At 50.4% G+C, this 24,730-nt stretch overlaps 1 protein-coding gene across 2 annotated transcripts in view; it reads left to right on the top strand.

The window, feature by feature from the left end:
* The first annotated feature begins 1,272 nt into the window (after positions 1-1,272).
* The window catches only part of GALNT14 (polypeptide N-acetylgalactosaminyltransferase 14), a 98,086-nt gene continuing 74,628 nt past the window's right edge, over positions 1,273-24,730 (top strand). For both annotated transcript variants that reach the window (XM_059468160.1, XM_059468161.1), the window contains exon 1: positions 1,273-1,401. In XM_059468160.1, the coding sequence (XP_059324143.1) occupies positions 1,273-1,401 (129 nt within the window). The remainder of the gene's footprint in view (positions 1,402-24,730) is intronic.

Here is a 24,730-nt window from a genome sequence, read left to right as displayed (position 1 = left end):
AGGGCTTATTGAGCCCTGGAAATAAATCAGAGGAGGACAGCGGATGAAGATCGCAAATGATAAATTAGCAAGTGACAGAAAACAACTGCAGGAAATAATAAAGCCAGGAGAAGTGTGTGGGGAAATGCATAGGAGAGGTTGTTTACAACATGTGCATTGGACTTTCCAGCATTTGACATCTTATCTCTATTTCATTCCATATGTTACTTTATGCATGGATTCCAGTTTTTATGGGGTTTGTTCTATAGTTTTTGCACTAACATGAATGACTCACATCTGCTCCAATACTTAATTTATTCTCTAATGTCTTCTGCAAAGGTTTGCTCAGCTCATGTAATACTTGTCAGTGGCGAGATCGGAGGAGCAGCTTCAGGCAGGTGAGCAGGGATAGCTGGGTGAGACAGCTCTTTTCTGGAGTTGCGTTAGGTGTTTTTTTCACCTGTAATTCCCACTTTGGCTGTCCTATATGGGCAAGCCTGCTGTGCTGGGGCTGTGTATGAAGCCAGCAGGGAACACCCTATGGGACAGGGATGACAGCTGAGGGCTGTCCTTGCAGGACCACGGCCCGGCACTAAGCTGCTGCCGGAATACCAACAGCTGATGATTATGATTTTATTTTTTAAGTGTTCTTGACAGCTCTGGAGACACACATCTTCTCTTCCAAATCCAGTAATTAAATTCCACCTACCTGAATTCCCCCTGCTGTTTCAATTGGTTAAATTAATCTTCCCATCATGTCTGAGCCTCCTCTGTGTGTTGTTGAACGGTGGCCTCCTCTCGCCCCGCAGTCGGGCGGGGACGGGCACCGGGACCGACCCGGGCCAAACTCGCCCAGCCCCGCGCATCCCTTGGCGTGCAAGCGGCCCGGGCTCACTCAGGGAGGCAGGGCAGAGGGATGGGCGTCCCCGGTTACACACGGACACCCCCGCACCCCTCGCCGTCCCCGTTCCCGGGGCTGCCTCCCCGCCGGCGCGGAGCGAGCAGAGCGGCAGCTCCCCGGGGACCAGCCCGGCTGCCTGCGCGCTGCACCTTTCCCGGCGAGCGGCTCCGGCTCCAGCCCCCCCTCCTCCCGGCGCCTCCTCCTCCTCCCGTTCCTCCTCCCCTCCCCTCCCCTGCAGAGCATGCACAGCCCGGGACTCGCATCGCCGGCTCCGAGGCGGGCGGGCGAGACCGTGCTGCCCGCCAGCCCCGCTGCCGCTGCCCCCCGAGCCGCCCGCGGCTCCCCCTCAGCGCCTCACGCTGCCCCCGCCGGACTTTTCGCTCCTGCCGAGGATGAGGCGGCCGACGCGGCGGCTGGCGCTGTCTCTGCTGGGGGTGCTCTGGCTCGCCGCCCTCCTCCTCTTCTTCTTCGGGGCGCGGAGGAAGTTGGAGGCGCCGGAGCCCGAGGGACACACGCCGGAGGTGAGGAAGGGGCGGCGGGGCCGCGGCTGCTCCGGCGGGACCTGGGCGCGATGCCGCCGCCCGGGGAAGAAGTTCCCGGCGGTTTTCGGGACCTCCACCCCATCGCGTTCCCCTTCAAGTTTGGTACCGGACCTGTGCCTTTGCAGGGGGGCACTGGGGCCCTTTCCGTACCCCCTGGGCTTGGTTTTCCCCCTCCTCTCCCCTCCGCTCGGTCTCGGACAGCGGCAGTCCCAGCCGCGACCCCCCCGGCCCCGCTCCACCAGGAGTGCCCCGGCGGTACCGGCCCTTTGTCCCGCCGCCAACTTGGAGCATCCCATGGGGAGCGAGGGGAGCGGTGCTCCCCAAGGGAACCAGACGCGTGGTTCGTGTCACGGCTGGGGGACCGGCGGCTCCTTTCCCCCTGGGTCACGCCGTGCTCCCGGGCTCTGCCCTGAAGGAGAAGGGCTCGGTCCTGCCCGGGCTGACAGGACCGGAGGGGAGCGGACTTGCATGGTCCGCGTTCGGCGTACGCGGGCTGGGCGAGCCCGGTTAAAGCGCGGGTTGTTCGGGGCTGGAAGAGCAGGATCGGGCAATGCTGCTGCTCTGGGAGCCCCGGCCGGGCTGGGACGAGAGTGCCCGTGCATTCAGTCGCGCTTTCCGTGCCGTGTCTGAGTGCCCGGAGTGACAGCACGGCAGAGATGCGAGGAGCATCTCCTGCACACAGGGAGTGAGTGAATCGGAGGAGTTTCGCTGCCCAGACGAAGAGCAGGGGAGCTGCGAGAGCTTCGGCTGAACGAGGTCCCGGCTCCTCTCCGGCTCCCGTGTCCTCTCTTCCTCGCTGAGAGCGGCTGGGGTTTAGCTGAGGGTTAACTTTCCAAAGGACATAGATCAGATGCTGCTTAGTTGTACTGTTGTAAATCTTGAATTAATTAATCCGGGTTAGAAGCCCAGCTCCTGAAAATACTCCGAGATTGGGGTTATTGTGGCAGTGGAAGAGTGTGAGCCCTCCCCCCCTTTTTCTTTGTACCAGTGACACCCAGCAGTGTTTGGCCCACAATATATGACAAATTTACATGTTTGCCTCATCTTTGGAGAGTCTCATATATGTGTCTGTCACCTCAGCAACTGAATTAACGACTTGATTGGGAAAAAAAAAAAGTCAGAACTCATAAAGCTTACTTTGATTTTTTCATCCTGAGGAATTATTGGTTTTCCGTGTTTTTTTAAATAAAAATGATTGAGGAGGTTTCTTCAGGCTTTTGTAAATCTTTCAATCCTAGAAGAAGGGAATGATTCTATGTGACTTCAGGCCCCAAAAAGACATAATTATCTATACGTTTATTTATTTATTTAAGCTGGGGAAGGCAATAAATAAGTTACTGAAAGCAGAGTTAGGAGACGAGGGCTTTCTTAACTAGAACTGTGCTTTGGTATTGGAACTGTATTGGTAAAGATTGCAAAAAAAGACCTCCCCTGTTTGACAGGGGCTACTATAATCTCCTTGAAATGAACCTTGCTTCTCGCTTAGCACCAGCTGCCGCTGAATCACTGCCATTTTGCAGCCCATTTTGACTTTCTGCTCCCATTCAAGGCTCCCCAGCTCGGGGTGTAGGTTGCTGATGCTGTTACAGGCTGGTCTTGGCTCCCGCAGCAGGTGAAGGGAACTTCTGCCACGCAGGATCTGTCCCCACATTTTGAAGCTGCCACTGCCAAGTTGCCATAACTCCAGCAATCTGACTGCTTAAATTGCCTCTCCTTCTTTTCTTCTGAATTTTCCATCCAAACAGTTGCATCTCCCTTGAGATTCATAAAGTGCAGATTGTTTTGTTTTGGTTTTTTTTTTTTTTTTTTTAATGCATTGAATTTTTTGGCTTTGCAAACTCCTTTGGAACAGTATGACTTATAAGCTGCTTATGAGCATGGGGATGTGGTGTCCCTTCAGTTAACACTTCTGACTGGGCTACCAGAGGCAGGAATGCTGTGCTCCAGAGAGGAGCCTGGTGCTGTGTCCTCTTGCCCTGGCCACTGGGACTGGCTGCTACTGATGAAAACTTGAGAAGTTAAGGGTTGTCCTCCCAAATTCCTCGGGAAACCAGAGGAGGTGATGGATTGCTAACAGCAGCTCAAACATGGTAAGACAGCTACAGAGGGGAAATGGAGCAAATCCACATAAACTTTGCTGGCAGCATTTTCCAAGCTGTTCCCTCCCCTCTCCTCTCCCAGGTGAGCTGTGTTTCTGTGGATATGGGCACACCGTGTATCATGCCTTGTGCAGGTTTAACCTTTAGACCTTTCCAGTTAAGCTCCAGCTGGCATTGCCGCCCGTGCCTGTCCCCAGCAGGGCTCCCAGTACACATCCATGCAGGATGGCAGTGCCCGAGCTCCCTGGCTGGCTGTGGCACTTTGGTGGCTTGCTGGGAGCTCACAGAGCTGCTGCCCTTGGCTCCATGGATGCCCATCAATCACTGTTGTTTTAGTCTGCACCCTGCCCTCTGCTTTACCCCAAATCCCAAGCCAGGTCCAGGCTGCAGCTTCCCAAAGGAAAGCTTGTGATGTTTTTCTTGCAGTCCTGTGCTCCAAGGGGCAGGAACTTGGTTTGAGGGGGGGGCAATACAGTATTTGAGTCCTTGCTTTACCCAAAACACGCTGCTGGCTTGGCATCTTAAGGACCTGGTGAGGACAGGCGTTCGGGGAAGGTCTTGCAGGAGTAGCTGAGCTTTCCTGAGCTGCTCATGCCCAGCGAGGTGGGTGCAGCAGTCTGTTGTAATTAACTTGGCTTCACCTTGCCCTGTAATTTTTTTTCCCTTGTATTCCCCTGCAGTCCATCTCTGTGGATCTCTTGCTGCTGCCCAGTGGTAGGTAGGCAGGCAGAGGCCCCCCTTCTTGCCAGCCCTTGCTTCCCTCAATCCCTGCCACCTCCTTTCCCTCCTCCTCCTCCTCCCTGCTGCCTGCAGCTGCTGGTGGTGCATGCCAGGGCAGCAGCAGCAGGTTGGGGCTGGATTTTAGGGTGTGGGACTCCCTCCTGGCCGGGGGGTGTAGCAACCTTGCAGGGCTGGTAGGGTATGGAAAAACAAAACTGGCCGTGTTTAGGATCATGAAGTTGTTCCTGGGATAACTTCACCAGTCCCTCCAGTGCTGTTTTTACTCTGTTACTTGGGGTTTGGGGGTTGTTTTTTCTCTCTCTTCCAAGGGGCAGATCAAGCCCTGTTAGAACAGTCGCCCTTTTGCTGCCCTTTGTGCAGTCCTGTGACTTGGCTGGGAGGAGGAGCTGTGGCAGGGTGCCTGCCCCTGCCAGGGAGCTTTACCCAGCCCAGCCTGATGGATGGGGCTGTGAGGACACGGGGCTGCCCGGGGTCATGGATCAGCTGGGACTCGTTGAGCCTCCCTCCTCCCCTGCCTTTTGGCGGAGGGTTTCCAAGCACTTTGCAAGCTTTAATTAGTTCCAGCCTGTCTCCTTGTCCCGGCAGTTTTCCAGCTGGATAAACCAGGACCCAGAGAGGCTAATTGAACTTTGTACCCTTCTGTCTCTGGTGGACTCCAGAGGAATTGGAATAGTTTTATCCTCTTGGAAAATGAGGCTGCCAGTGACCCACCTGAAGTCCCCCAGGGAGGCAGTGGTGGGGCTTGGCATGAGCTCCAGTGCTCATGGCCCCATGTTGCTGCCTGGCATCTCCCCTGCCTCCCTCTGATCCATCCCCCTGCTCTGCTTTTGGGGGGGACATATAAACTAATAACTTAATTACATTAAGGAATAATGAGGGGAACTGATACGCGGGATTAATTACAAGCGAAATCCCAAATTAATTGTGAGGAGTGCTTGTAGCTGGCTCTGCAGCGATGCTTTGCTGGCGTGCTGGCTCCTGTGTCCTGTGCCAGGCTGTAGCTGGGGATGCTTGTGAGGGAGCAGGACATGAGCAGGTGAGTGATAAACCCTTGGTCATCTCTTTTTCTGCACCTGAATCAGACCACAGTGGCTGTGTGGCAGAGCCCTGCAGCAGGGAAGGGTTTTTGGGGTCTGGGCTCCCACACTCAGGGCCAGCAATGTGTGCAGGAGGGGCAGGACTTAAAAAAAAAAAAAAAAATCTAGTTTTTGTTTGGTTTGGGATTTTATTTCCCTTCATTCCTTCCTGCATGCTAGCTTGCTCCCTCTGATGTATGGCTGAAGCACAGCTGACAGCCTCTGGAGGGAAAGCAGGTCTGTGATGGGCTTGACTGCAGGAGAAAAGCTACAGAGGAAAAGATTCCTTTATTAAAAAAGAATGACCTGTTCTACTTGACTTGTACTAGTGTTTGCAATGCAACATCTCCTTTCTGAGTGTGCTCAAAGGCAGCTGGGGAATGGCTCCTGGGAGATGTGGAGAAGCCCAGCAGCCTCGCTGCCTGCCCCACTGCTCAGCACCCTGCAGGGTCAGAGCTCAGTGCAAAGGGACCTTGACAGCTTTGTGCTTGTGTGCCTTGCACCACCAGCCTGCGCTTCCTTCTGCATCATTGCCATCTAGAAAGCCTCAGCACCTGGAGCTCAGCTGACAGTCTCCAGATATTAAATTCCTGTCAGTTTTATAGCAGCAGAGCCACTTAACAGATTAAAATAACTGTGTATCCTGCAAAAATTCAGATCTTGACAATTAAGGGATTTAAGTGGCAAGGCTGTTGAGAACAAAAAAAACCCAAAAAATAGGCAGAGTGTTTAATACCCAGGAAGCTTATATTGACTGGGGCTTGGCTGGGGACATGGATAGGTCCAGGATGTGAGAGAAGAGGAAACTTATTTCCTGCTTTGTTGGTGAAATCCCACTCTGAAATCTCTAGGAGCAAAACCAGGCTTTCTAGGATGTGCAGAGCTTTGCTTTTGAAGGAGCTGTGATGGAATCCAGTTCCTCTCTCTCTTGCTTGTGTGTTTAGTGCTGGATAAAACAGAAAGCCATGCCCAGGCAGCCCTCATCTGTGGGATCAGGCAGGACAGGTCTGGTGGAGCAGGGGTGAGGTGAGGAATTCTCCTCAGTGGCCAAACCAGCTGTGGACAAATGGTGAGCAGCCTGCCTGGTGCACCCTGATTAATTAACCTGCCTGCTGTGCATTACAGCGCTCCCTGGGATACCTGTGGAACAAAAACCAGTCAATGAAAACCCTCCTAATTTTTCACTGGTAATTGCAATGAATGAATTTTGCCTCCATTACGTTGTGGTGGAGCTCTGTGTTGCAGCTGTGACTGATGGGGGCATAAATATTGCTTGAACAAGACCTGTTTGCTTTGCAAAACAGTGAGCATTTGAATGTACAGGTGCCTTTCTTAGCTTGGTGCTTTTAGAAGAAGTATCAGGGAGGGAAGGAAAGGAGGCAAGGATTCTGCTTCTCTTCTGGTAAGAGTATAAATAAATTTCTGTGCAGGTGGTACGTGTTTTGTTGACAAGAACTGTTGAGCACCAGAAGAAGAAAAATACTTTTTATTGTGCTCTGAAAGGATAGAAAGAGTTGGAAGAGTCCTGCTGCTTCACTCTGACGGGGTGTTGGAGGTGGTGATGCTCTGAGGGTGGGTTGAGCTCAGGAGTGTCGTGGTTTCTCTTGTAAATTGCTTCTCCTGCCAAGGTCTGTAGAGCGCCCTGCACGTGGAATTGCTGCAGGCTGCAGCATCCCTCTTCAGCTGTTGTGACATGGGGTGGCATCATCCTTTCCTAGGTAACAGAGAAGGGCTCAAGCCCTTGCTGATGGGTTTTTTGGAGGACTCAGCTCTGGCTCACAGCCTGGAGCCCTTGGTGACCTTTAGGGCTAGGCTTGACAAAAGTTTTACTTTTGAGTGGAGAAGTCTCCAAAATCAGCTCTGTGTCTGGATGCCAAGGCTTCAGAGACACAGCACATATGTTGACGTGTCTCTGTGCTTGAGAAAGATGTTGACTATCAGGGAAGATGCTTTGTCCTATTTATCCTTTCACCACCTCAGACACGCACAGAGCTGGATTGTTTACTCAAAAACTCACTGTTTTCTCCTCGCTCTTCCCTTTCTTGATAAGAAGGCATCATCCTGATTTATTTTGATGGGCTCATGGCCCAGGGCCTGTCTTGGCTGGGTTTATTGCTTGCTCTGCTGAGACATCTCTTGTGCCTGGCTCTGCAATGTGACCTGTGCCTCCCCACAGGCAGGGGACTCTGCACATGGCATGGCTGCAGGGTGAGAGCTATAAATGGGAATGCTGTGCCTGGGGAAGGCAGGTCCAGGGAGCATTTCATGGTGCTGTGACTGGAGATGTTTTGTGCCTCCTGAAGCTGAGAGGTTGGTTGTTTGTGTAGAGACCAGGGCTGAGTGTGGAGGGCACACCGCTGAGCTGCTGTGGCTCCGCAGGTGTGAGCTTGGCGAGCTCCAGCATGGGAAGGGCACTGCCAGGAGATTCAGCCTTGCGAATAAAACTGTCTTGTGATCCCTCATGAATGCAGGGGCAGCGTTATTGTCCCATGCTGACAAATCCCTGGGAAGCTGAATATTGCGGTTTTGTGTGCCCAGGGTTTTCCTTGGGTGCATGGATGTGTGTGTTCTGTGTGCACAGCTCACAGGGATGCCACTTTGGTACCTCTGGCTGTGCTTCTCCGTGCTGTAATCTCTTTGCCAGTGGGAAAAGCGAGCTTGGAAGAAGTTGTGGAGGCGCAAAAGCAGCGTACTCCGCCTGGGAGAGTCTCATCTGTGAGGGCAGGCCAGCATTTGGTGCAATAAAACCAATTAAGGGGAATGTATCTGCGAGAAAGCAGGAGTAGGGTCTGTTTAAGGAAGACGTTTGCGTGAAGGAGTAATTACGTGCAGCCTAACGACAAAGGGTGCAGCGATTGACTATTAATTGGAGGAGCAGGAGATTGCTGGCATTAGCTCGGTGTTTCTTGCTGGCTTCCTCCTGTTTAAAGAAGGAAGGGGTGAGGAGCAGATGATGGGGGGGAGTTTGCTCTCAATCCACTTTGCCATGCAATGAAAAAGCCATTTCTCCCCCTTTCTCTCGCAGCAAAATGTTCGGATTTTGCCAGCGACGCTTAGTGCAGTTGCTTACTAAGCTGCAATTAAATTGATTTCCCACCCTCTTTACCCTTTTTGATTCCAGAATCTCAGCAGGAATCAGTGTTGCAGGAAGAGTAAGCCAAAGAGGAGATCTTGCTCCCCATCTCCTGCTCATCTAAGTCAGTATTACTCCACTCTTCCTACATATTTCCAGAGGAGCTGGGAAAGTGAGGCTGCCTAGGTATAGGGTTTCCCATAGAGCTGGGGTGGGAAGGGCAGCTCTAGGTCAGGCTGGATCAGTCTGTAGGGTACCTGGAAGGCCTTCTGCTGTGGGATGGGCTCTGGGTGCCAGTGGCACAAGAGTTGCAGGAGGAGGATTTCTTGTCTTTAACATGTGCCTTTGCTGAAAATGATCAGTGGTGAGAGGCTCAGCAGGAGTTCACCCCTTTGCTCATGGAGGTAGCATTAGTTGTACTGATGGTTTTCCTCAGTCCTGCTGTTTGGAAACCCCTTGAGCACCTTGGTTAACCCTTTGTGCAGCCTGAGGGAGTGAGAGGTGTGGTGGTCCTTTGTGGGTCATTGGAGAGGTGTTTGAATAAGGGACGATGTGCCAGTGTCACTTCTCCACAAGGTGCCATGCTGGATGCTGTACTGTCCCCAGTCAGCAGGTGCACAGATGGGTGGTGGCACTGGGAGGGTGTGGCAGGGCTTGTGTCCCCTGGCCAAACCCTGCCTTGCCACACACAGGAAGAAATTAGTGATGATTTACTGCACAGCAGCTCGAGCTCCAGCTTTGTGATATTATTTGGAGGAGCAAGCGAGCTAATGATTGCATCTCATCTCGGAAAGTACTGCGGGAAGTGCAGTGCCAGGAGAGAATTGATTCAGAAGCAAAACAGGTTCATTTTCAGATCAGGCTGAAAGACAAGGGAAAGAGAGATTCTCCTTTTTTTTTTTTTTCCTATTTTTTTTTTAACTTTTGTTTTTTCCCCTCAATCTCTAGTGAGACTCATGGTCTTAGCCTTTTCCTCTTTGGTTTTCTTGTGGAAACATCAGCAATAAACCTGATTGGAAAGTGATACGAGGAGAGCAGAGTTCATGCGGTGCAAAAACAAATGAGCTATGAAATCACCCTCTATTCTCCAAACATTATTCACAGAGCCAGGGAAATTGAGACGGATGATTCTTTTTCTTTTGAAGCCACTGAAGGAGCAAGTCCAAAGGATGTGATTTGGCCCATGCCAGCAGAGAAAGGCTGCTTTGTCCTGGCTTTGCAAATAGCTTTGCCTGCATTTAGACACACACCATTTCCTCCTCAAGGACCACCGTCGGCATCCACCAGTTACAACCACACCTCATAACCCGTTATGGAGACACATGGCTCACAAATAAGGCATGAATATGTTCAGTGGTGCCTTGGCTGCAGCCCCCCCCCGGGCTGGATGGAGTTCTGCACATCTTTTCTTGCTTGTGCATTGAATTTTTAGTTGCTTGTTGTTAGGTGAGATGGAGAAAAGATGAGAGGGAGGAGTACAGGTGTGAGCAGACTCGATTTCAACAGCTGGCTTAGTTCTTCTTACAAAACGGTGATTTAAAAAGAATATATTTTTATTTAAATAAAGTTTTTTTCATCTGGGTCTAGGTAATCTGCTTTACCCAGTGGGTTGATTCAGGATCATTCAGGATGGAATAATATCCTCTGATATCCTTTGGGATCTGCCTTGGGGGACGCTTGGCACGCAGCCCTTTGCACTTTGACCTCACCTAGACAAAATGTGAAACTCAGGGTCTGGTTGGGGTGGTAGGCACATTTTCTGGTGAGGTGAACAGTGGAAGGACACTGGGAGCTGTTGGATCTCTGGCACTGTGGAAGCCAAACTGGGAAGTAGACTTGTGTAGCATGGTCCTGCCTTCCACAGGAATGGAGCAGGGAGGAATCGTGGCATCCATAATGCCCGTTGCATTTTCCTGGTGCCACAATACAGTGTAATTTGGAGAGAGGCAGACTCAAACACGCATTACCCAGCCATCTGCTGCTGCCACTGGGATCCAAATGGATGAATATACACATAGTGCTTGGATTAAACCGCGTACGATGTGTAGGCTGCATATGGTTTGCTCTCGGTGGCACAGCAAAACGCTTTGTGAAGAAGAACCTCCTGTCCTGCCCTCCGATCTTGCAGGAAGATCTCTGCTTTAAGTCTCTTCAGGGAAAAAAATATCCAACCCCTGTGCAGCCCTTGGGGATGTGCCCTCAGCCCAGCAGTATGCTGGCAGCCATGGCATGGCAGGAGCTGATTTTGGGGTGCAGACCCCTTGTGTGAAGGGTTTGGTCACAGGAGCATTAGAAACGGTGAGAAAGTGAAATATCTGAAAAGTGAAATTAGATTTGCAAGTGGTGAGAAAGGGAATTGAATGATGAGAGCAGTGTTACGTTGCCTGGTGATGTGGCCTTTGTCACTGCACCTGGGCAGGGATGTGCCTCTTCAGCAGGGACCTCCTGGATGCACCAGGAAGCAAAAATCAGTCATAAAATATAAACACAATCTGCCTTGAGAGGTGAGAGTGAGCTCCAGCAGGCATCTGAATGCTGGGGAAGGTCGTTCAGAAGCTGTTCTTCAGCAAGGTGAGGACACCTTCCCTCCTGAAGGCAATGTCAGCAAAGGAAAGGCAGTTTCTGTTTGGCTTTGCAGGCAGAAGCTCTGCTCTCATGGGGGGAACAGCAGGAAATGGTGTTGGTGCTTTAGGGCACCAGCTGCTGGGAGGTGGAGGGCGATCAGCTTTCCCCAACAGGCACAAGGGGCGTTCTGGAAAATGGCATTTCCTTGCTCTTGGTGCCTTCTTGCATCCTTGGGACCGCAGCTCCTGCTGCCATCATCGTGGCTCTGTGAATGAAAGAGAAGTTTCATTCACAGAGTGAAGCATATCTCTGCTGTGTAACCAAACCTTTGCACATGTTCTGTTTACCCAGAGCATCGTGCTGGGACAGCAGCCGTGCCACTGGGGCAGAGCTGGTGCAGCAGCAGGTACAGGCCCAGCACAGGGATTTGCCCATGTGATAGCTGGAAATTAACTCATTAAATAAAGTAATTTGCACCTTTTAATCTCAGTGATTCCTGCGTGTGGGCACCTGTATTTAGGAGAAGAGCTTATTCTGCTTCAATTAATTTTATATCAATATAAGCTGAATAATTAAAGGTGTGAATGGAAGGCCAGGTAGCTAATTCCCTTCCCTCTGGTGCACAGGCTGCGCTGAGATAACCTGGAAGAGGGAGCTCCTGGCAATGCAGATGTTAGTCCAGCCAAAAGAGCCAAACAGTCCTGAGTTTCTATGTGTAAATATCAACTGGGATCAACTATTTTTTGCTGCTGATCTCCTTGTATTGATCTTGGTTTGTGCATTGGCACCAGCTGTGTGTGTGGCTTTGGACAACCCAGCATTTCTCTGAATGCAGGCTTGGCTCTCAGGATGTTCTCCCCATCTTCAGGCAGAACCAGCAGCCATTACTGCATCTAAGAGATAAAGCAGATAAATTTCCACTTTTTTCCCTTGTTTCCAGAAGCTTTGTTTCAGGTCTGTAGGCCAGGAGTGGCTGTGTTTCACAGGTGTTCCATTACAGTAGGATGTCATTGATAACTGGCTATTTTTGCCTCAAAATCACAGGGAACTTTTCAGAATTGTATTAATCCAATGAAAGAGTAAAAACTTCCAAAGTGTAAAAGCTGGGGACATTTCTTCTTTGAGAACAAACTAATGCTTGACCTAAAAGGTGTGATATATCTCAAGTCCTGAGGCACAGCTAAACTCATGCCATGCTCAGGATTTCCTCTCCTCCCCCAGTAATCCTTTCCCAGTGCATCAGACAGGTACAGGAGATTAATTTGCTCAAGCTCCTAATGTTTGCCCCATGTTACAAGGACTCAAATTCCACAAGAGGCTGGCTTTCACCGAGGGAGGCTCTCAAGCCACCCAGTTCATCCCAGTGTGTGCTTAAGGGCTTTTGCCATGTGGGATTTTATAGGAGGACACAGTATGGGTGATATAGAATGTAATCTTATCCCCCAACGAGTTGCAGTTAGACCAGTTACTAAAGATTAGGAGCAGGCCTGATCTTAACAGGCCACACCTGTAACCAATAAGAACAGTGGTATAAAAGAGTGAGTTGGTAGGAACTAGAGGGAGAGGAATGAGAGAAGTCAGATGGCTGCTGCAAGGACCAGGAACAATCAGTGCTTAGAGGAGCTGCCTATGAGAAACATTGAGGAGGTATGAAACTGAGGATATGGAATCCTTGCACTACAATGATAAAAGAACTCTTGATATATAAGACAACCTATAAATGATAATAGAACTGTTGTAACATATAAGACAATGGGATTTGGTTTGGAGAGAGCATTCAGGGAAGGCAGCGCTCGCTTTTCTGTGAGCAGGGCTGATTTCAGTCCCGTGAGGAGCATGGGGAAGTTTGATAACCCAGCAGCATGGTTCAGTGCCTTCCCTTGTGCTGCCTGGCTGTGTTCTTGCAAGGAGCCACAGTGTGATTACAAGGGCTGTTAAACGCCCTTAATATTCACGCTGCTGGAGGGAGCATTACTCCTGCCAGCTCTGCTGTCTGCTGCTGTTTGCAGTAGTGTTGCATTGATGGTTAAATCACCAATGCCACAGTGAGTAGTGTGTGAAGCCCCTCCAGCCAGGAGATGTAAAGGCAGAGTTAAATCCCTCCTGTTTGTCCACTTCTTTTTTTTTTTTGCTGTCTCTTAACGACATTTTTTTAAGCAAACAAAGCACAGCAGAACTGTTTGGAGCTGTGAAACAAGATGGGAAATGAGCCCCTTGCAGAGAGGTTAAGAGAACAGGGCACGGGAACTGTGAGGGGCAGGAGCTGGAGGGCTCAGGGCAGCCCATGCTTGATGCAGCAGTGCTTTGCATACATCTTCTCCTCATCCTCTCTTCAGGCATAGATGGCAGAAGCAGCAAACTCAGTCATACATATTTGTGTGTATACACTGGTATGTACTTGGGGTGCAGCAGAGCAGGGGGTGCTATGATTGTGGTGTGGGGAGGCTTTTGGAACTGAAGCTAGGGGCTGTTTTTTGTGAGAGAGCCGTGTTGCATCCTAACCTCTTCTGGGTGGGGAGCTGCTCCTGCTTGCTGTTGGGTTTGGGGAGTGTTTGTACCCCATCATGCCTGAGCCACTGCCACAGCTCCCGTGTTTCCTTGTCTGGCACTGGGATGCAGCTATTACTCCAGCAAAGCCGTGTAGGGGGACACAGTATGGGTAAATGAAGGGAATGTAGAATGTAATCTTATCCCCCAATGAGTTGCAGCTGGAGCCTATTACTGAAGATTAGGAACAGGCTGGATGATAACAGGCAACACCTGTAGCCAATAAGAACTAAAGGCATAAAAGAGTGGATTGGTGGGAACTGGAGTCAGAGAAGTCAGATGGCTGCTGCAAGGACCAGGAACAGTCAGTGCTTAGAGGGAATGCCTACGAGAAACATCGAGGAGGTATGAAACTCCGGCAATATGAAATCCTTGCTTTATAATGATAATAGAATTCTTGCACTACTTAAAACAACAAAGCCGTGTCCCTCATGTGCAGCCTCAGCTGCCTCAGACCATCTTCAGTATGCCAGGTATGTGAGGGAAAAGAGCCAAAAGCAGATTCTTGGCATCCTGTTCTGCTTGTTGGTCTGCTCTGTGCCCCTCTCTGTCCCCCAGGGCTCTGTTCACAGTCCCTGGTGTGCCCTCCTGCTCAGCCACAGGTATCTCCAGCAGCTGCCGTGTCTTGGAGGTGTCCCCACACTTCCTACTTGGCCCAAAATGTGCAGTGTCTATCCAGCCATAAGAAGACTTGGATTTTCCTTATGGGGCCAGGGGCCCAGAAACTTCAGTGGTTGTTCGGGAGAGAAGTACCAAGCCGAGCATCCTCAGCTGCAGGGAAGTGCTGGGGACCTCCCCAAGGCCGGCTCCCGGTGGCACTGCAGCATCCCCCCTTTTGTGCACACCTATTGCTGGGGAGGAGGCTGGCACCTCCACAAACGCCGTGTTTGCCTGGCCTGCCCTGCAGGGTGTGTGTGAGGAGCCCTGACAGGGCGGCCATTAGCGGAGCTGTCGGGCAGTCGCTGCCGTCGGTTCGAGTTAGGGAGAGCAGGGCCGGGGATGCCTGGCTGGGCGCCGGCAGGAGCTGCGCTCGGGGCCTCCATTGATTTCTGAGCTTGTCACGCTGTTCATTAGGAGAGGGAGAGCAAACGAGGTGCTTAGCAGAAGTGCTCCAAGTCGATCCTGATGGAGTATGTTTCTCTGCTGCTTGGTTAGGGGCAAAAAAAAAATTATAATTCTTGCCCAAGTCTCTTCTGCTCATAGAGTGTTCAGCCTCAAAGCTCCTGTGTTCCAGGAGTGTCTGGCAGGATCTCCCCTGGCACTGCCCTGTCCTTGCAGACTTTGTGCACTCCCTCTCAGTACAGCAAGTTGTGCTGCTGGGGCTTTTGCTTTTGGGGTGATTTTGTTCCCTGTCCCTCCCTCTTGTCCTTCCAGGTTCCCACAGCTGGGTCCCCGTTGCATGCTGAGCTTGCTGCGTCTCTTTTTCATGCTGGAGCTGCATTGATCGAGGCAGTAAATCAGCTGGCTGGCGCTGTGGATATAAATGATGGATGTAATGAACCAAGGGGGAGAAGAGGAAAAAAAAGGAGGGGGAAACAGAAGGAAAAATTGGGAAGAAAACAGCATACTCAACAATGGATGGGCTATGAGATGAAAATCTACCATGGCCAAGGCCTCTCAGCACAGCAGTGTCTGGAGGTGCTGCAAGAGGACCTGCTGGGGGAAGAAAAGGGGGTTCCCATGCATGCAGAGCTGTGCTGGCATCCCACCTTGCCCCCACACTTGCTGACAGCAGCTAATGAATGGTGGAGATAAGGATGGAAACTGGTATCTGCCGCGTGGGCTGGATAGAGGGCACCAAATGGAGCTAAATCAGGGGCCAATTTATAGTCTTGCTGGCTACAGCTGCAGGGAAGGTTTGAGATACTATTGTTTGAATGTCTCTGCAGCTCTTAAGGTTGCAACCCTTCATTTGCTTTCTGCCTTAGCTGGGTTTCTTTTTTTTTTTTTCTTTTTTGTTGAGTTTTAAAGCACTTTCCTGCTGGTGAAAGGCTGAAAGCCCCCAAGGCTTAAGCCTTCTACTGATTTCAGCAGTTTCTAGGTCTTTGAGCTGGCTGTGCTCTGTCTCCCTGAGTTTTGGGGATGTAGAAGGAGGTTTGGAGCTGAGTCAGTGGCATCTCCACCTGTGGGTTGTTATCCAGCTGAACAGAGCCTGGCAGCTCCCTGTGGGCCACAAACCAGATGTTGTGTGGCAGTGATTTAAAGTCTCCGTCATTTAGAGACAAATCAGTGATAATGAGTCTCTTTTTATAGAGAGGGACTTTGAGGCACGGGATGATTTAATGGCAGACGCTCTGTAAAATTAGCTTCTTAGCTAACTTTAGCAAAATCTTAGCCAAATTAACTAAAAATGAGCTAAATTCAGCAAAAATCATTGGAGAATTGTCAGTCTGGATGGAGGGAAAGCAGAAATTGAAGGGGAAATTGAGGCTTTAGTAGCACTGATGAAATTGTAACACCAGTTGGTCGTTCAGGAATGCTGCTGAGTTTTGGGTGTCTCATTTGGAGAGATCCTGGGTTGGAAAAAATTAAGGTGGGTGGTGGGAAGTTAGTTGCAGGGAGATGAGAGTAATTGTCTTGTGGACCTCACTGCTGCCAGGCTTTTGTGGCTTGAAGCACTTGGTGGCTGGCAGCAGGAGGGTTTGTTGCCTTCAGCCACAGCTTTTGTAAGAGGAAAAAGAGATGGGGGCAAAAAGTGTCTCATGACTCAGGATGGTATCCTGAGGGCAGAAAAATGGGGCAAAGCATCACTCCTAGGGGAGCTGTGTGCCGCTGTCAGTGCAGAGAGGTCTGCACCTTCCTGCTCTATGTTGGACACAAGGTGCCTGGTTGGATGGGTCAGGAATGATTCCTTTTCTGAGGCTGGGTGTGGAGAAAAAAACAGGGCTATTGTAGTCTTGTGCCCTTGGAAGTGAAATACGAGGAAGGAGAGCTGAAGAAAAGCCTCTGAAGTGGCTGAAGGAGGAGGTGAAAGAGAGTAAGATGAAATCCAATTCTGTGAGCCTGGCTGTTGGCCAGGAGGATGTGGGGAACTTCTGCTGTGTGCCTCGGGATCTGTCAGGACCAGGAGCGCTTAGGAGCTATTTTTCCTCCAGCAGAGCTACATCTTTCTGCAGATGTTAAGTTGACAGAAACAAGATGGATTGTTGCAGAAGTACAAAGGGCTTGGATGTACATTTTTCCCTTTATCCCAATTTATGTTTGACATAGTTGTAAGCCCCATGGAAAGTTATCCCTGGTAGAGGATCTGGTGATGTGCTAATGGCTTTCTGGCTTTTGGCTTTTCCCTGAGACAATTCCAGTGGATAACCAAGGGTGTCAGTGATCCTGGCCAGCAGTGGTGAAGCCAGTCCATGGGGTCCCATCTCCTCCTCCATTAGCTAGAAAGCTTATGGATCAGGAGGGACTGGATCAGTGGTTTTTGTGGGCTGTGCTTGAGCTGGCTCTTCTCTGCCCAGCTTTTTTCAGCCCTTAGAGCTGGCAGAGCTGTTTTATCCCAGCCCTTTTTTCCAAGTGGTGCAGAATCAGGAGGGCACGTGTGGAAGCATCCCTGCCTGCAGCAGTGGGGCTGGGGACCACAAAGTGGGACCTAAGGCAAAGCCCAGAGCCTGCACTCCTGGGAGGGATGAGAAGGGAGTGCAGAGCTGTGCAGGGGTTTGCTCAGCATTCCCAGTTGGCTTCTGGGACAGGAATTACTGTGAGGTTTTCAGGAAATATGTAGAGGCAGAAATATAAGTAATCTCTCAGTTTGCAGACTGCTCTGATAAACTGATATCTTCAGGAGTGACAAACAGGTCATGCTGTTTTTGGGCTTCCTCCAGAAAAAAACAACCCCTAAATCCCAAAAACCAACACCCTGCCATTTAACGTGGTGGGTAGTGCAAGGAAGAAACACATCTCTCTGTTTCATGCACTTCCATCAAATATGTTATCAGGAAGCATTGTTTAGTTTAGGAATTTATTTCTCCTCTCTGGAAACCTGTGCTGGCTGGACAGTTTCAGTTCAATAGCCCTGTGCTGGGCAGGGTGGGCTTGTGTCCCATCCTAACCCTGATCTCAGTTTTCCTCCTGCAGCTCCAGTGTGCCCAGCAGGAATGTGGGGCAGCTGGGACAGCTCTCACAAGCCAGTGTAGCTTTTTTGGGTTTGTGGGTAATAATGAGCTGCCATGTGAAATAGCAGTTTCTTTTAAAGCAATCTTCTCTATCAAAGTCCCCTTGAATTTAATGAAGACTTAGAAAGTTGTTCCTGCAATTTTGATGCTGGCATATAGATATCCATAAAAGAGCCCTCCCATAAATGGAACAGAGAGGAAACCATTCATTTCAGCGTCTGTGCATTTATGGATTGATTTTTACAGAATCCTATTAGTTTCACTGCCAGTAAATGGCATGAGGACTCTATTTCAAACCAGACAATGTCAGGATATAGAGGTGGGCATTAAATATCATCCCACCTGTTGCTGTTCAGCTGTGCTGCTTGTGTCTGAGCAGAATGTAATGGCAGAGGCCAGGAATGCCAAGTCGATCTCTTCCAGCTCTTTGTTTTGTAAAATCATTAGGAGCCACAATAAGGTTAGAGGCTGGCATTACGCTTGTTCAACAGCCCATTAAATAGATCTGATCAGTTTTGTGCAATGCTTTCTTAAAAACAAAGGAATAAATACTCTCCTGTAGCTGTTTGTAGTGCCGCTTTTGAGAAAAGAATGATTGATAATGCTCCTCTTAAATAAACAAGTTAGATACAATGAAAAAGACCCCCAACCCCATAAACCACAGACTACTACTCTGCCCCAAAATGCAGACAATTTCTAGTTTGTTTTTTTTCCTCCCCCTCTGTCAGGTAGAGGACAGAACATCCTCTCCCAACCCAGAGGGCTGCTGACAGCCCAGCTCTACCTGCCCATTTTGCACTCTTCCTTCACGTGGTGTTTGAGCTGCTGACAGCCAGATGGTTTCATAAACAGCCACCTCTCTCTGGGCCAAGGGTATCTCACCTTCCAGTGTCATTACCCAGCTCTCAGATTATTACAAATGAAAACATGCTATTAGTGTAATTTCCATTTCCCCCCTCCCTCTTTAAGCTCTCTGCTTTGTGCATCCCACTTGATTTTTGGCGGTGTGATGCTTTGATTTTTGTTGGTGGGTGGTTTTCCTCTTTGATTTCAATTCCAGCTGCATTTAGTTTGCAGAATGTGGGAACTTTGCAATTAAAACCAAAAGTGAGCCACACACATTGAAGCAAGGCAGGAAAAGCAAGAGGCTGACACTTTGTGGCACAGCAAGTGGGGGACATTGCTTAGCCATGGCCATGCCAGTCTCCTGCTTGGGCAAAGCAAATCTGTGATGCCTTACTGGACTGCTTGGAAAAGGCAAAGTAATGTGGAAGTCATACATGTACATATCCATATGTGTATTTTCCTATATATAGGTTTTCTGCAGCTGAGAGGGAAGGGGTTGTTGCCAAGATCAGTGGTGTAGCTTCAGATGCCATGTGCTATTTAGGGAGCTGATGCTGCTGGTTCTCAGCCATCTGATCACAGCACAAAAATGTGCTTTGGAGTTGTTTCTCCTGTTTTACCTCTGTGGGCTGACCAGGTCACCCCTGTGCTGCTGTTGCAGTGGAGACTCAGAGGATGTCACTTCAGAAAGAGAAAAAGGACCTTTTTGAGGGTCAGAAAAAAGAGAAGGATGTTAATAAAAGAGCCTGACCCTGAGCTCATCCTCTCCCTGGCTGTTAGGCTGCTGCTCACATCCTTGGTTTGTGTCTTGCAGGCTGTGGAAGTAGAGAGCTGTCAGGATGGACACTGGTGCCCCAAATCCCTGCTGTGCCCCTACCCATGGCAGGCACCTGCCAGCACAGCCTTGCTAGGAGAGTTTTCCTGCCTCAGTGCTGGGAAATGGTTTCTAGGGTTGGAAAAGGCTCTTTCCTCCCTGGGCAGCCTTGGGCTTCCCCAGCAGAGCTCAGCTGCTCTGCCCTGGGGCTGCTGAGACTTGTGGGGAGCCAGCTCAGCTCTGAGCTCCCAAAAGTGCTGCAGATGCTTCACAAGTGATGCAAAAGCTTGCCCTTTTTGAGATGTGTAATTTCTGAGTGCAGCAGATGATGGGAGCTGTGTTTGGTGTGGGTTTGTGCCAGGGCACCTTTAAATTGCAGGGCTGAGTTCCTGGCAATAATAGGATTTGGCTGTAACATCTGTAGCCTAAATTTCATCCTGTCCCAAGGCTTCTGAGACTAGCTGGAGCTGGATTTTAAAAATTTAATTTAATTTTATTCTTTTATGCTTGAATTGGACCGAACCCAAAGAGCTGCCACATACACCTGCAGCTCTGGGATAGCCCAGCATGTGGGCTAACAGCTTTTGGCATATTCCCAGTGGGTTTACATCCCATGGGGAATTTCAGGTTCTCTGTGGGCCAAGCAGTCACTGTTCCACACTTCAGGTGTCCCATCAGGACATGGAGAAAGGATAGGGAGGTCTGGGGGCACAGAGCAGGACACCCTGCACTCAGGTCACTGCTCAGTGCTTCCCTTCCTCAGTGGGAAGCCTGGGAATGTGGCCTAGAAGCATGGCACAAGCTCACTTTTCCACTTTCTTCACCCAGCTTGGTGGTGAAAAGCAGCTCCCTGGGCAAGGCTGTAATGAAAATTATGCTCAAAGCAGGGCTAAAATCCCGTTTCTTTTGCCCTTTAATTATTTAATTTATTTTCTATATTTAACGTGCTTGCTCTTCATGAGTCAACTGAATTTTCATGGCTTTTTTTTTTTTTTTCTCAAATATTTATCTGTGTTGGCGGAGGGAACATTTTAAAATGAGCTTCTCAGAACTTGCCCTAGATGCCCTAGTGTCTCTTCTGGCTGCTTCTGCCATGGAGTGGTTACCTGCTCCCCATTTCCCACATTTCCCCTGCTGCTTCCAGCGCAGATAAAATGTTAAATCTAAACACAACGAAGAATTTTAATTTTATTCCTCATCTTCACCACTTGGGAAATAAAAGGCTGGTGGGCTTAGCCTGGTGCTGGCAGCTGAGCCCTGCTCCAGCAGTGCTGGCTGCCCATTCCTGTTTGGCATTGCTGGAGCTGGGCAGGAGTGAGGGATAAGCCACAGTGACCCTGCTGGAGCTCAGCTGTGACATGTGAAATAGCACAGCCCCTGCCAAATGCCCTGTGGAGGGGAAAACCATCTTGTCCTGCTCTACCAGGATCCTGGTGCCTTTTAGCAGCCTGGATTGGTATTTTAGAATGAGGAGGCTTTTGCTGCTTTTCTTTTTGTAGTCCCATTTGAGTAGGGAGGTGGAGGATGGGATTGTTGAGCAGCCTTTCCTGGGTAACTTGTGAGGACAAGCAGGGTGCTGCCATGTGAATTAACAGCAAATCCTGCCTGCTTTTGCTCCCTGCCATCTTGGAGAGCTGGAAATGGTACAGGGGGGGACACAAGGTGATGGCTTCTCTGCAAGAAGTAGCCTCAGGATGCTCAGTCTGGGATGGAGGACAGGAGCTGTGCTGGAGGTCTGTAAAGTCATTAATGGCAGACAAATGGTGGATAGGAAATAGCTCCCATCTCTTCCTGGGCGAAATTGGGATTGTCAAAGAAAGCTGGCAGGGGCAGGTTCAGTGTGCTGGGACACAAGCAGCTTGTGGAACCCCCTCTACAACTGGATTTTTTAGGTGCTGAAAGTCTGGCTGGGTCCAGCAGTGGCAGGACAAGATGCACAGGGAAAAGGTCTGGACAAGAGTTAAATGAGATCCTCTTTTTGCCCTGCTCCTCTGAGCACCACCTTCCTCAGCTCAGCAGTTTTAGAGCTGGGTGGATCCAGCTGAGCCCCTGCCAGTGCAGGCAGCTGGGCAGATGTTTGTGTGCCTATCTAGGACAGGGAGGAGGAGGCTGCATCCCTGCTGGGGCTGCTGTGCATCCTGCTCAGGAGCTAAAGCAGAGCTTCCCAGGGCCAGAGCACAGCACAGACCATTAGTCTTGCTGAGTACAGCTATGATTGTGCTTAGCACTGCCTTCCTATCTCTCCTGGCTGAACCACAGAGCACTTTGCAATGATTAATTCAGCATGAAACTCTTAAGTGAGCATTATTGCCCCGTGTTAAAGCAGACATAAAGGTTGCTGGCAGAGCAGGAGCAGAAACTCTCTGCCATACAGATGTTCACCAGCCTGGCTGTCTGCAGCCACCAGTACATCCCACTGGCCTTCTTTTGTCTCAGCACATTTTTAGGTCCATTTTGTTGCCCTTGAGATATTGTTCCTTTTGCAGCAAAAAAAAAAAAAAAAAAGGGTGGAGGGGGGATGAATTCAGATGCTGAGCTGTACCCAGTAGTTTGGGATTAAAACTTTTTGACTGCATAGATGAAAAGTCTTGGCTTGTGTAACCAGTTATTTCTGGTGCATCTCTCCAGGCATCTGCCTTGATGTGGGCAGCAGTAGCAGCAGCATATGCTGCTGGCTGCACAGGGACCAGTGCTGTCACCATCTGTGTGCAGGCTGGCTGGGGCAGTGGCAGGCATTGCTGCTGGGGCTCTGTGCCCCTGCCTTGCCTTCCCTTCCCTTCCCTTCCCAGGGCTGTGCATGAGCCAGGGCAGGTCATCCAGCTCAGAGCTGGGAGCCTGTGGTGCTGTGTCCAGAGCTCTTCACATCTCATGAGGTTTTTCTTCTTCAGGCTCTAGCGAGGGTATAAAGATTATGAAAGCTCTCAGCTGGAGCTTTGTGCTCTGGAGGTGCTTTTACAACAGTAAATCAAGTATAAAAGCAGTCAGGTAGGGTTTTTTTGTAGTGCTGGTTGAGATGCCTTATGCACAGCTGATAGGACCTCTGCACTGGCTGCTGTGTTTTTGGGCAAGATCATGGAGTAGCATGTCTGCTGCTTGGCACATCTTCTCTATCCCACATGGTTTCTGCTCTTCCCTGAGGTGGTGTGGCTTTTGCTTGCTCCAGCATGCCTCTCAAAGCCTCAGTGTACCCCCAGGCATCTTCTCCCTTACGTTTGAAGGCTGACTGGTGCCAAGGGCTGGGGTAGTGAGGGGAGATAGAGACAGGCCTGGAGCTGGAAGAGAAGAGCTGCTGGAGTGTGTGGGAGAGGGTAAGGATGGAAAAAGGTCTGTGAGAAAAAACAAGCCCAGTGGATGCCTAAGAGAAGCAACATCACCAACTTGGGATTTGCCTTGTGCTTTCAGGACCATCCAGACAACAGAAGGTTGTGTTTCATCTCTGGTTACACAGGCCCAGCAGGAGTGGTGTGAGACACTTCCCTCCAGCAGCACGTACCTCCTTTGCAATCTCTACTGCCCTGGTTTCCACCAGGAAGGTCAGCTAAGGAGGCATGGCTCCTCAGCAAGGAGATTCCCTTCCATCAGGCACTATATATCTAAACCTGCATGCATTAACCAGGTCTCAGCCATATCCCTCCTTTCCTTGCCTGCCTGGCCAGAGTTTGCCAGCGTCTTGTTTCCCTCTGGCTGGAAAGACTGGCTCCTCATTTCCTTGCAGCTCCTGCCAGCAGCAAACACGACCTGATTTGTATTATCCCGTGTCTGATCCCACCTAATCCTTAATGCAGCTCTGCAGGCAAGGGCGGCGTGGTGCTGCTGGAGCAAGGGGGATCAAAGGCATGTGGGCTGGGATGTGGCCCAGATGGGTGATGGGACTGCCTAAATGTGAGTCCAGCCTCTGCTTGTGTCACACAGGGGACTTCCCTCCCTTCTCACGGCTTTCTGAGGGCAGGGAGCTTTGCCTTCAGCAGATAGTGCCCAGCTGCTGGTGCAGCTGATGTGTCCCCCCCAGCATGAGATGCTCCCCATGGAAGATAGCATGAGGCTGTTCCAGATGTGATTCTTTGGCTTCAGAGGTCCTGGAGGTGCTGCCTATCAGCTTGTTTGTGGTGGTTGGGTGGGCAAGCCTTGTGTGGTGACCCCTCTGTGCTGCCTGGGCCACTAAGTGGGACACATGTTTTCTTGCCACCCAGCTGTGCTGCAAGAAGCTGAACTGTGCCCATGACCATTGCCACTGCCAAAGCATGAAAACCCAAGAGATTCAGGGCAGCTTATTTCTGCCTGCATTTGAGCTTTGCTGCTGGCTTGTAGTGCTCTGCTTGCCCACACGCATCTTGTGACGGAATGTCATCTACAGGACTGCCCTGGTGTCTGCATGGAAGGGGATGAGGTTTGAGACACTGAGATATGTGGCAGGGCTTGCTGCCCCCGCAGTGTGTGGAATTGTGGAGTTTAATGTGTGTATGCCATGAGCCACACTTCCTGGGTGGAGGAAATCTCTTCCTGTATCAGACAAGGGGACTGGTCCAAGCCCAAGCAGGAGATGCTCACCAAGACTTCCATACTGTGTTTTCGTGACTGAGGACTTCAAAAATGCTCTTTTCCTTATTGCAGTGAAACGTGTGTTTGTATGTGAGGGAGAGAATCAGTGCCAAATACAGATTGGGGTTTTTTTATTATAATAACAGCAAAGCTTAATGCTGGTTCCTGGTTTCCCTCCAGATCCCCATGCTCTTGGATGTTTTGAGTTTGCTGCATCAGGAGACTTAGCATGGGTTTGGTTTTTAGGCTTAGCATGGGTTTGGTTTTTGTGATGCCCGTGCTGCGGCTGCCGTGCCCAGACGTGGCTCTGCTCAGGGTTTTCCCATGCACGCAGCAGGGCTGTGCTGCTGGAGGATGGCCAGAGCCTGGAGATCTGCTTGGCCAGGCCACACCAGCCATGTCCTGCTTCTGTTTTTGCCCATCCCCAGCCAAGCCTGCATCAATCCCAGGCACAGCACTCAGGGCTCCCGCAGTGCCTGTGCTCACGGCTGGCCAGGACTCACAGTCCTTCCCCAGCAGGCTGGATTATTTTCAAACTTGCCATCCCATTCCTTCCTAGGGTGCATTTCTCACTAGCCAGTGCTGGTTTTTTTTTTATTTCTATTACCGAGCTGAGATAGAGGAAGGCTGGGCTGACACATGTGCTCTAAATTATGCTGCTGTATCTCCGGTGCTGTCAGTCATGGTGCACCCAGGCCGAGGATCTTGCAGACACTCCAGCAGCAGGTACCTGAGGATCAAAGGTTTAGATCCGTCCTTGCTGTCACAAATGTTTTATATCTAGTTTCTCCTTGAGGGGAGTTGGGGGGAGGATGGGCTGGTACATCTGAGGAGTACACACACCCTGGAGCATCTTTGCTGTGACCTGAGCTTCATCTCCCTGCACCTGTGTGTTG

Source organism: Ammospiza nelsoni, chromosome 3 (assembly GCF_027579445.1).
Source record: "Ammospiza nelsoni isolate bAmmNel1 chromosome 3, bAmmNel1.pri, whole genome shotgun sequence".
In the NCBI taxonomy this organism is placed as follows: Eukaryota; Metazoa; Chordata; class Aves; order Passeriformes; family Passerellidae; genus Ammospiza; species Ammospiza nelsoni.
Note: the sequence above shows the minus strand (reverse complement) of the source record. Positions and strands in the feature narration are given on the sequence as shown.